Source organism: Leucopleurus acutus, assembly GCF_964270905.1.
Source record: "Leucopleurus acutus genome assembly, chromosome: 14".
In the NCBI taxonomy this organism is placed as follows: Eukaryota; Metazoa; Chordata; class Mammalia; order Artiodactyla; family Delphinidae; genus Leucopleurus; species Leucopleurus acutus.
Window position 1 is genome coordinate 79,362,590 of NC_139156.1, and position 13,276 is coordinate 79,375,865.

The 13,276-nt window shown below is 39.3% G+C and overlaps 1 protein-coding gene across 1 annotated transcript in view; it reads left to right on the forward strand.

Moving 5' to 3' along the window:
• The window catches only part of LYST (lysosomal trafficking regulator), a 148,637-nt gene that overhangs the window by 104,807 nt on the left and 30,554 nt on the right, over positions 1-13,276 (forward strand). The window contains exons 42-43 of the mRNA XM_082854235.1: positions 1,034-1,190; positions 10,683-10,823. Coding sequence (XP_082710361.1) covers positions 1,034-1,190; positions 10,683-10,823 — 298 coding nt within the window. The remainder of the gene's footprint in view (positions 1-1,033; positions 1,191-10,682; positions 10,824-13,276) is intronic.

Below are 13,276 nucleotides of genomic sequence, written 5' to 3' on the forward strand. Positions count from 1 at the left end.
ATAATATCAATATATTTATAATGTACTATAGTCCCTTATTATTCATCTCAGCAAATTGTGCACAGGTTTATTAACAAAAAATACTGGATTGTAAAGTTTAAAAATAGAAATTAATTACCCATTTCTGTGAAATTAATATTAATGGAATCCTGCTGGAGATTTTAAAAATCCCATTGGTCATATGTTACATTCTTCACAACAGTATCAAGATAGGAGCAGCTGAAGCAGTTTTCTCATATTGACCATGTTATCTTATGTCAAAGTTCCAGAAAGGTCCATCCAAGCGTCTTACAACTGTCACTGCCTGATGCTTCTGCAGCTAAAAATGCAGCAGTGCTATGGGAATCAAAGAGAAGTGACTCCAGAAAATTCACTGTCACCTGACTTTGTTATTAGAGACAGAAGCTACAGGAGATGAGAATAGTGACAGATATTAAAGATTTGATTGAGCCTCTTACTTTATGATGGGAAGACAGGAGTAGTTGAAAAGTCACCACTGTCTTTGTTATTTCTGTGTAACTCCACTGCAAAACAGCTATAAAATGTTATATTAAAGAATTCCAATAATATGATACAGGTTTTACATTTCTATTGCAGTTCCTCTGATAGAGAAGCATTTCTCTAAAGAATGTAGCATTACAGCTTGAAACCCTCTTAAGACGCAGACATCTCTAGTGAGAGTGGCAGCTCTTATTTATTGAGCCCTTGATCAGTTGAGATATATTAGATATATATTATCTAAACTGATATTATTATCAGTTTAGATTTATGTATTAGTTGGGAGCCAGAGGGCTGGGAGGTGGGGTACAGAACAGGTGGGTTCTCTATGAGCAAATGAGAGGGTAAACGTGCACGCAGTGCGTGGTCAGGCCTTAGTGGGGCACCAGACCCCCGGACACTGAGGAGGGCTATGGGCAAGCCATGGAGAATGGCGTCTAACGGGCAGCAGAGAGGATGGGAAGGAAGACAAGTGAGGCGGCTCCAACTCTGCCTGGAGCTCACTGTCACGAGTTCTGGTCTCTGTGTCCTTCAGTACCTGGAGGAGGAGTACCGCAAAGGAGCCCGGGAAGACGACCCGATGCCCCCGGTGCAGCCCTACCACTACGGTTCCCACTACTCCAACAGCGGCACCGTGCTCCACTTCCTGGTCAGGATGCCTCCTTTCACAAAGATGTTTTTAGCCTATCAAGGTAAGGGTTGTTTCATAACTACCTCAAAGGTCAGATTGGGCATCGGGGATAAAACACTTGTCTGACGTCCTGAGAACGTACTGAAACTAATCAAACCAAAGGAAAAAGAATTCTATATATTCCCACAACAAAATTCTCTTCAAGAAACCAGCAGTGGTACTAGGAGGATGTGGAATTCGCATCTCCGCACAACTAGGGCACCTACCAGGCCCCAGTGGGGGACTGCGGACACCTAAGGGGACGGGAGGAACCCCCAGTGACCGGGTAGGACGTGGAGCATGGGGGGAGTGAAGGGGGAGAAGTGGAGGCGGGACGGGACTGGCGCCCCTGAGGGGAAGGGATCCCAGGCCAGAAGGGGGAAATTGGGGAACCATTGGGAGGGCAGAGGATCAAAAGGGAGCGTGGCCAGGTTTCCCCTGCCCACTTGGACCCCCAGGAACCTGCTGAGATTCCCGGGCCTGATCCTCTGCCCACCGAGGCCCCCTCCAGGCGCGCGGGTCCTAAGGGAGTGGGAGGTGGGGAAGGGGGAGCAAAAGTAAAGCCCAGACCTCCGGGGCCGGCACCCCTGAAGGGTGGCTGGCACCCCAGTGGCTACGGGGGAGACCCTGGGGGAGACAGTGGGGGAGGGGCACAAAGGAACGGAGGGGAACGGGGCCAGCGCTTTCGCTGTCCACTTAGGCACCAGGGAACGTGTTGGGCTCCAGGGCCTAATCCTCTGCCCTCGGAGCCTCCCTCCTGCCGTGCAGAGCCCAAGCCCCGCCCCTACACCCCCACCCGGGGCCCCACCTCTACACGCGGAGACCCCCTCTGAGACCCCCTCCCACGAGCTGGGCCTAAACCCCACCCACACACCCTCAGGCAGGGCCCTGCCTCCAAACTCCGGAACTGTACACTCCAGAGACCCTCCTTTCGAGGTGCTGCCTCTCCCCTTCCATGCAGGTCCTAAGCAAAGGCCCTGCCCCACGCTGAAACGTCACCCCCCCACCCGCCTAGGTCCTGCTCCACCCTAAACCCCGCCCCTGCCTAAGTTCCATCCCCCACCTAAACCCCACCCCTATAGCCAAAGCTGCTTTTTTTTTCTTTTTTCCTCTTTTAGATTGGAGTTCTGTTCTGTTGATTAATTGTTGTTGATTCTTTTGTATTTTTATTTTTCCTAATAAATCTTTTAGTTTTCTAATTTTATTTTATTCTTTATACTTTGTTATCATTCTCTCTTTTTAGCTTATTCCCCCCGCTTTTTTTTCTTTTTTCTTTTGTTTTGCCTTGTTGCAGTTGTTTCAATTATAGTTTTATTTTTCCTAATATATTTTTTATCCTTCTAATTTTATTTGTTTTTTATTCTTTGATATTGTACTGCTCCTTTCCTTCCTTCCTTCCTTCCTTCCTTCCTTCCTTCCTTCCTTCCTTTCTTTCTTCTTTCTTTCTTTCTTTCTTTCTTTCTTTTTACCGTGCCACAGAGCTTGCGGGATCTTGGTTCCCAGGCCAGAGGTCAGGCCCGAGCTCCTGTGGTGGGAGCTCTGAGTCCAAACCGCTGGACTAACAGACCCCAGGGAATATTAATCACAGTGAGGCCTCCCAGAGGTCCTCATCTCATCACCAAGACCCAGCTCTATCCAGCGGCCTGCAAACTCCAGTGCCGGACATCTCAGGCCAAACAACCAGTAAGACAGGAATACAGCACCATCCATCAAAAAAAAGAAAAAGAAAGAAACAACAAAAAAGTATGTTACAAAGGAGCAAGGTAAAAACCTACAAGACCAAATAAATGAAGACAAAATAGGCAACCTACCTGAAAAAGGATTCAGAGTAATGATAGTAAAGATGATCCAAAATCTCAGAAACAGAATAGAGAAAATACAAGAAACATTTAACAAGGATCTAGAAGAACTAAAGGGCAAACAAACAGTGATGAACAACACAATTGCTAAAATTAAAAATAACTCTACAAGGAATCAATAGCAGAATAACTGAGGCAGAAGAACAGATAAGTGAGCTGGGAGATAAAATGGTGGAAATGACTGCCAGGAGCAGAATAAAGAAAAAAGACTGAAAAGAATTGAGGACAGTCTCAGAGACCTCTGAGACAACATTCAACGCACCAACATTCGAGCTATAGGGGTCCCAGAAGAAGAGAAAAAGAAAGGGTCTGAGAAAATATTTGAAGAGATAAAGTCAAAAACTTCCCTAACATGGGAAAGGAAATAGTCAAGTCCAGGAAGCACAGAGAGTACCATACAGGATAAACCCAAGGAGAAACACACCAAGACACATATTAATCAAACTATGAAAAATTAAATACAAAGAAAAAATATTAAAAGGAGCAAGGGAAAAGCAACAAATAGCATACAAACAAGGGAATCCCCATAAGGTTAACAGCTGATCTTTCAGCAGAAACTGCAAGCCAGAAGGGAGTGGCAGGACATATTTAAAGTTATGAAAGGGAAAACCTACAACCAAGATTACTCTACCCAGCAAGGATCTCATTCAGAGTTAATGGAGAAATTAAAACCTTTACAGACAATAAAAGTTAAGAGAATTCAGCACCACCAAACCAGCTTTACAACAAATGCTAAAGGGACTTATCTAGGCAGGAAACACAAGAGAAGGAAAAGACCTACAAAAACAAACCCAAAACAATTAAGAAAATGCAGCATACATATCAATAACTACCTTAAATGTAAATGGATTAAAGCTCCAACCAAAAGACATAGACTAGCTGAATGGATACAAAAACAACACCTGTATATATGCTGTCTACAAGAGACCCATTTCAGACCTAGGGAGACATACAGACTGAAAGTGAGGGGATGGAAAAAGATATTCCATGCAAATGGAAATCAAAACAAAGCTGGAGTAGCAAGTCTCATATCGGACAAAATAGACTTTAAAATAAAGACTATTACAAGAGACAAAGAAGGACACTACATAATGAACAAGGGATTAATCCAAGAAGAAGATATAACAATTGTAACTATTTATACACCCAACATAGGAGCACCTCAATACATAAGGCAAATGCTAACAGCCATAAAAGGGGAAATCGACAGTAACACAATCATAGTAGGGGACTTTAACACCACACTTTCACCAGTGGACAGATCATCCAAAATGAAAATAAATAAGGAAACACAAGCTTTAAATGATACATTAAACAAGAATGACTTAATTGATATTTATAGGACATTCCATCCAAAAACAACAGAATACACTTTCTTCTCAAGTGCTCATGGAATATTCTCCAGGATAGACCATATCTTGGGTCACAAATCAGGCCTTGGTAGATTTCAGAAAACTAAAATCATATCAAGTATCTCTTCCTACCACAACGCTATGACACTGGATATCAATTACAGGAAAAAAACTGTAAAAAATACAAACACATGGAGACTAAACAATACGCTACTAAATAACCAAGAGATCACTGAAGAAATCAAAAAATACCTAGAAGCAAATGATAATGAAAACACGACGACCCAAAACCTCTGGGATGCAGTAAAAGCAGTTCTAAGAGGGCAGGTTATAGTAATACAATACTACCTCAAGAAACAAGAAAAATCTCAAATTCACAACCTAACCTTACATCTAAAGCAATTAGAGAAAGAATAACAAAAAAAAAACACCCAAAGTTATCAGAAGGAAAGAAATCAAAGATGAAATCAGAAATACATGAAAAAGAACTGAAGGAAACAGTAGCAAAGTTCAATAAAACTAAAAGCTGGTTCTTTGAGAAGATAAACAAAATTGATAACCATTAGCCAGACTCATCAAGAAAAAAAGGGAGAAAACTCAAATAAACGAAATTAGAAATGAAAAAGGAGAAGTAACAACTGACACTGCAGAAGTACAAAGGATCATGAGAGATTACTACAAACAACTCTATGCCAATAAAATGGACAACCTGGAAGAAATGGACAAATTCTTAGAAAAGAACAACGTTCCGAGACTGAACCAGGAAGAAATAAAGTATAAACAGACCAATCACAAGCACTAAAATTGAAACTGTGATTAAAAATCTTCCAACAAACAAAAGCCTAGGACCAGATGACTTCACAGGTGAATTCTATCAAACATTTAGAGAAAAGCTAACACCTATCCTTCTCAAACTCTTCCAAAATATAGCAGAGGGAGGAACACTCCCAATCTCATTCTACAAGGCCACCATCACCCTGATAACAAAACCAGACAAAGATGTCACAAAGAAAGAAAACTACAGGCCAATATCACTGATGAACATAGATGCAAAAATCCTCAACAAAATACTAGCAAACAGAATCCAACAGCGCATGAAAAGGATCATACACCATGATCAAGTGGGGTTTATCCCAGGAATGCAAGGATTCTTCAGTATACGCAAATCAATCAATATGATACACCATATTAACAAACTGAAGGATAAAAACCTATCATCATCTCAATAGATGCAGAAGAAGCTTTTGACAAAATTCAACACCCATTTATGATAAAAACTCTCCAGAAAGTAGGCATCGAGGGAACCTACCTCAACATAATATAGGCCATTTATGACAAACCCACAGCCAACATCATTCTCAATGGTGAAAGACTGAAATCATTTCCTCTAAAATCAGGAACAAGAAAAGGTTGCCCACTCTCACTGCTATTATTCAACATACTTCTGGAAGTTTTAGCCACATCAGTCAGAGAAGAAAAAGAAATAAAAGGAATCCAAATCGGAAAAGAAGAGGTAAAACTGTCACTGTTTGCAGATGACATGATACTATACATAGAGAATCCTAAAGATGCTACCAGAAAACTACTAGAGCTAGTCAAGGAATTTAGTAAAGTAGCAGGATACAAAATTAATGCACAGAAATGTATTGCATTCCTATACACTAATGATGAAAAATCTGAAAGAGCAATTAAGGAAACACTCCCATTTACCATTGCAACAAAAAGAATAAAATACCTAGGAAGAAACCTACCTAAGAAGACAATAGACCTGTATGCAGAAAACTGTAAGACACTGATGAAAGAAATTAAAGATGATACAAACAGATGCAGAGAAATTCCATGTTCTTGGATTGGAATAATCAACATTGTGAAAATGACTATACTACCCAAAGTAATCTACAGATTCAGTGCAACCCCTATCAAACTACCAATGACATTTTTCACAGAACTAGAACAAAAAAATTGCACAATTTGTAAGGAGACACAAAAGACCCTGAATAGCCAAAGCAATCTTGAGAAAGAAAAATGGAGCTGGAGGAATTAGGCTCCCAGACTTCAGACTATACTACAAAGCTACAGTAATCAAGACAGCATGGTACTGGCACAAAAACAGAAATACAGATGAATGGAACAGGATAGAAAGCCCAGAGATAAACCCACACAGATATGGTCACTTTATCTTTGATAAAGGAGGCAAGAGTATACAGTGGAGAAAAGACAGTCTCTTCAATAAGTGGTGCTGGGAAAACTGGACAGCTACATGTAAAAGAATGAAATTAGAACACTTCCTAACACCATAAACAAAAATAAACTCAAAATGGATTAAAGACCTAAATGTAAGGCCAGACACTATAAAACTCTTAGAGGAAAACATAGGCAGAACACTCTATGACATAAATCACAGCAAGATCCTTTTTGACCCACCTCCTAGAGAAATGGGAAAAAAACAAAAATAAACAAATGGGACCTAATGAAAGTTAAAAGCTTTTGTACAACAAAGGAACCATAAATAAGACAAAAAGACAACCCACAGAATGGGAGAAAATATTTTCAAACGAATCAACGGACAAAGGATTAATCTCCAAAATTTACAAGCAGCTCATGCAGCTCAATATCAAAAAAACAAACAACCCAATCCAAAAATGGGCAGAAGACCTAAATAGACATTTCTCCAAAGAGGATATACAGATTGCCAACAAACGCATGAAAGAATGCTCAACATCACTAACCATTGAGAAATGCAAATCAGAACTACAATGAGGTGTCACCTCACACCAGTCAGAATGGCCATCGTCAAAAAATCTGCAAACAATAAATGCTGGAGAGGGTGTGGAGAAAAGGGAACCCTCTTGCACTGTTGGTGGGAATGTAAATTGATACAGCCACTATGGAGAACAGTATAGAGGTTCCTTAAAAAACTTACAGTAGAGCTACCATATGACCCAGCAATCCCACTACTGGGCATATACCCTGAGAAAACCATAATTCAGAAAGAGTCATGTACCACCATGTTCATTGCAGCACTATTTACAATAGCCAGGACATGGAAGCCACCTAAGTGTGCATTGACAGGTGAATGGATAAAGAAGATGTGGCACATATATACAATGGAATATTACTCAGTCATATAAAGAAACGAAATAGAGTTATTTGTAGTGAGGTGGATGGACCTAGAGTCTGTCATACAGAGTGAAGGAAGTTCGAAAAAGAAAAATAAATACCGTATGCTAACACATACATATGGAATCTAAAAAAAAAAAAAAAAAATGGTTCTGAAGCACCTAGGGGTAGGACAGGAATAAAGACACAGACGTAGAGAATGGACTTGAGGACACGGGGAGGGGGAAGGGTAAGCCGGGACGAAGTGAGAGAGTAACACTGACATATATACACTACCAAATGTAACGGCTGCATCGCACAGGGAGATCAGCTCGGTGCTTTGCAACCACCTAGAGGGATGGGATAGGGAGGGTGGGAGGGAGACGCAAGAGGGAGGGGTTATGGGGATATATGTATATATATAGCTTCACTTTGTTATACAGCAGAAACGAACACAACATTGTAAAGCAATTATACTCCAATAAAGACGTTAAAAAAAAAAAAGCAGTAAGCCACATGACCTTGTTAATGTCTTACATTTTAGCTTCAAATTGAACATGTCTAAGTTTATAAAAGGGGAATTCACTATTTAAAAATTAATGTCGTTCACATAGCATTAAATTTACCCTTTTTACCCTTTTAAAGTGTATGCAATTCACTTTTTTATAATGTTCAACTTAATAATTATTTGAGATCACCTAAGTTATCTTTGGCCCCCTAAAGGGGAATATGTTATTGTCAGTTGCTCTGACAACTGAGTGAGTTGTAAGTGGTTATAGGAGAGCCACACTGCCACCTTCACTATAGTAACTGTCTAGTTAATCTTCTACCTCGGCATTTTCAGTGGCAGCCCTCAGGCCTGAAGATGACTTAGATAGAGATGAAGTTACTTCTTTGCGTGCAAACAGGGACACACTCACCTATCAGTTTCCAGTGAGGACCATGGTACTAGTCCTGTAGTTGTTCCTCCTGGTGCCCAGAATCCTTTATGGAATCATCCGTTCATTTACTCAACCCTTCTTGAACTTCTCTATATATTTATACTCATATGCAACCTCTTGGAGGAATGAATTTTATAGACTGTAGACTACTTGGTCTATAAAAGGGTCTTTCTTATATTTGTCCCTCTGTCTGTACACAAAACAAACGTTCTGTATGACAGCTGTTCAAATATTTGAACATTACTGCCGTGTCCCCCTTCTCCTCTCACTCTTGTTTATTCCCAGGCTAATTATCCTTAGTTAATTTGACATCCAGTTGAGAGCTTCATATGTACAAGGCCTTATCCCAGCTGCTGCAAGGAATACAAAAATAAATAAGACAGTTCTGTACTTAGTACAGCGTTTAAAAACTCATATTTAAGCCATGTTTGCTCTGGTTTCCAAACCTGTCGCTGCTCTGCTCATCTTTCTGGACATGTTCTGATTTGTGAATGCTCTGAATAAAAAGTGGCAGTCAGAGTAAAAAAGAATATTTCATATGTGGTTTGGGATGACTGCAGTGTATAACAGAACTGTTACTGCGTTTCTTTTCATGTAGCCCAAGGATATAGTAATATCCCAGTAAAACTCCCAATCAACTATTATGCTAGGTTTTCCTCATTGTGTATTTAAGAATGATTAAAAAAAAAAAAAAGAAAACAGGGACAACCTAAGTCCCCATTCAGTTTCTTCTGATTAATTTAAAATGATGTGTGATGGCTTTTTAATTTATTTCTAGACTTCTCATTTAGTCCAGGGTTTCTCACCTTGGCACTGTAGTCATTTTGAGCTACATAATTCTTTGTTACGGCAACTGTCCTGTGCATTGTAGGACATTTAGCAGTATCCCTGGCCCCTACCTACTAGATGCTAGTGGTATCCCCTCCCACCCAGCCGTGAGAACCAAAAATGTCTCTAGGCATTGCCAAGTGTCCCCTGGGGGACAAAAGTGCTAGGTTAACAACTACCAGTTGAGTTCATACATGTTCTAAATTATAGGAAATGTAGTATTACTTTTTTTTTTTATCAAGAAGCTGCAGAGAATTTAAAAATCCCAACAGAAACCTCGGTGTGCTTCTCCTGTTCCACAGTTCTGTAGTCTCTACTCTAGATACTGTGATTCCATCATAGCCTCACAGAACTGCCTTTAATTTTTCTGGATTCCATTTAGATTAATAACTTTTTCTCCTGAGTGAGTTAGTAAATATTTCTTTAAGTGGCCCTCCCTACTTTCTGAGAAAAAAAGAAATATTTATAAACCTAATTTCTCCCCAGATTTTATTTAGTGCCCAGCCAATGCTGACTCAACAGAATAGATGAGAAAGTAGTAATATTACGAAAACGTTGCTCGGCAAAGCAGGTCAGGCTTGCGGAAGATTTAGCATATTTTTAAAAAATTGTGCCTTGCTTGATGCTGAAATTAGTCTCTAACAGTCTCCAGATAAAAAGATGTGTTCAAATTTCGGCAAGTTGAGAGGCGTTTTGGATGGTACAGCATGGTTCTGAAGAAGCATCCATGCTGCTGCTGTTTTCAAGGGCTGGTCTTTAGATATCATGTCATATTCTAGGATAGAAAGTCTGATAGCTGTTGACAGAAAAGACAGGGTCAAAACTCAGTTCTTGATTATTAATAGTGTTCACCAGAAAAACTTAACAAAGGAGTAAGTATTCTTAGTTTTATTTTCATTCATAGGAAGTTTTACTTAATTTTTTAGGTTAGAGTTAGAACATCTAAAAAGTAATGCCCCCCGCCCCAAAAAAAAGAAAAGAGGGAAGAAAAGAGGTAAAGAAATAATCTTGCTTCTTGATGGGGGAAAAAACTTATTTTACCTATTTGAACTTTTCCTTCCTTATTCTTTCATTCAGTAAATAAATGATTATCCAGTTCCTAGAATGTGCTCGGTATGGTTGATATCCCAGGTCTCTGCTTTTACAGAACTTTCATTCTACTTGGGCAGACAGTAATCAATTAAACAAATAAGTGATATACATTTATCTAGTTATATGTACTATGAAAGCATAATACCGATTAAAAATAACATAATGCAGTCGCAAATTATGTAGAGAAATATTTATTTTCAAGAACACGAATAATCTCTTTTAAACTATGGACAAAGTGAACATCATTTTAATCTTTTTGAAGTAGTGAAAGTGAATTAATTGTAACAAGTTTCAAATGGAATCAAGTCTTTGTGTCTTAAGTGTGTTATTTGTATTTTTTCAGATCAGAGTTTTGACATCCCAGACAGAACTTTTCATTCTACAAACACAACCTGGCGTCTCTCCTCTTTTGAGTCCATGACTGATGTGAAAGAACTTATCCCAGAGTTTTTCTATCTTCCAGAATTCTTAGTTAACCGTGAAGGTATAACAGTAAACCGTTTCTAATTTAAATTTCTGAGGGTTTGTACTTACTTTATAATTTTCCAAAAATAAAAATACCTTTTATAAGTCCTAAAATTTGAGTCCCCAAATAAGAGAAATACCTTTACTTATTAAGTATATAATGTTATTTCCAGGTGAGCTTGAGGATGTTAAATATTTTATAGGACTAGGTATATCTGGAAAACTGTAACTTTTAACTATTAAAAGTATTTGTAGACATGTATTTTAATTCTGTTACAGAACTTGCTTTATTATTTTCTCTGATTACAAAAGTTATAATATGCTGATTATAAAAAAAGTCATGAATTTATAAAGAACAATGTAAATTAACCAAAATCTCAATGATTTTATGAGGAATGACCAAGTTAGAAATAAAGCACTCTAACTAGAGTTATCTAATAATGAAAAGGAATACTAGAAGGTAAAATCTGATTTTCTGTGATGCCAGTGACCGACAATCTTGGTAATCTTACCTGTTCTTTAATGTAAGATCAGTTAATCCTTTACAGGGTATCTTTGGGTCGTTTTCCTACATTACTTAATTTCATATTTTTATGTGACCTTTAGGAAATACATGAAATTGAGAATTATATCTTTAGCGAGGTTAATGTTGGACAAATGACTTCAGAATTTTTTCCTATATTAACTGGCCTCTCTGGAGTTACTTAGAGAATCATTAATAAATCCGTGCAGCTAATTACCTGGAGCAAGCTTCATAGTGTTGCCCAAGTGAGAAACGCCTCAGTGAAATATCAGCACCTGCAGCTGGGGGTACCTGCCTTGTGGCTTTCAATCAGGGACTCATTTCTCTGTCCAAAAACCACATTCCTCTGTGGTTTCTTATATGTATGTTCCTGTTATCTATGGCTGCATAGTGAATAACCCCAATACTTAGTGACTCAAAACAACATTGAATGTATTCTCCATCACAGTTTTTGCAGGTCAGAAATTCAGGAACAGCTCAGCCAAGTGGTTTTTGTGGTTTTGGCTCAGGGTCTCTTGTGCATTCAGATTGGCTGGAGCTGGAACATCCAGGGGAACAGAGCAGCACGGGGCTGGTGGGCCTCTCTCTCTTCAGGGAGTGTCCATGGTTTTCCATGTGGTTTCTCCACGTGGACTAGTGTGGACTTCCTCACAGCATGGCGGCCTCGGACACCCTACTTGGCAACTCAGGGTTCCAAAGGCGAGTGTCCCTAGAGAGATGAGCAGAAGCTGCATGGCCTTTTCCAGCCTAGCCTTGGAAGTCACACGGTGGCACTTACACTGCATTCTGTTTGTGAGGTAGTCACAAGTGCCCGCCCACATTCAAAAGGAAGGAGCATAGACTTTGCCATTTGATAGGGGAGCAGCAAGATTCTAGAAAAGCATGCACAACAGCAGGTGGTGTTACAGCCATTTTTGGAAACGATAACTTGCTATAGCATACATCCTGCTATTTCCTATGAGCATTTCTATAGGCCTCTCATTGTACCTCCAGGCATCTGCTCTGGGTGAACAGTGTCTACCTCTGTGATGTGTCCCCAGAGCACCAAAAAGTTGGGAATGATTTGAGTTCACAGAGACCCCCTGTGGCTCAACCCCTCCTGGCTCAGCCCTTAGATGCCTCATCACCATTGATCAATCAGTAAGTCTCTGCCGCTTCCCCTGAAGCCGCTGCATAGAGTATGGAGGTGCTCAGCCAGTACATCCTAACGCTGTCACCCTGCAGCTGTCTGTTGGATGACTGCTGGGACTTTTGAGGTGACCCTCACCCCCACCCCGTATTAATTTTATATAAGCCCTTAGTTTATATTTTATATCATATCATTTCAGAGTACTTCCAGAATTAGTGAAGATCCTTCCAACTGTTTTCACAAGATCCAGAAGTAGGCAGACAGCAACTTAATTTTACATGGAGCATAATTAGCTTTTAAGAGGTCTTTTTAAATTTGGATTCTGCTATGGTGTTCGGATTTTCTGTCCATTAAAAAAAAAAAAAGGTAGCACAAAAAAAAGTTCTGTTCAAAGGTAGCATTTCCTTTAGGACAATTTTTTAAAGAAACACTTCTGAGATTTTTGTTTACACTAGCAGACTAATGAGGCAATTAGATAATACCTTATTTACATCGCGGAAGAACCCTCTTACTCAGTGTGTTAGTATAATTTTGTTGTCCACAGGAATGCTTAGTGGAAATGAAATCAGAACAGACCTATAGATTTACCATAAAATTAATAGACTAAGACAGTTCATTCTAGGAATGTGTATACTTTGTATTCGTTGAGTTTTTAAACTACAGAATGCTAATACTTACTACATATAAGTAGTCTTGAATTTATTATATGTTAACACCAATCATTCAGAAATGCTTATACAAAAGCCTTCACTTTATTTAATCAGGTTTACAATTGAGATATTTTCTCACTTGATGCATTTGAAGATTTGGTAACTGGAAT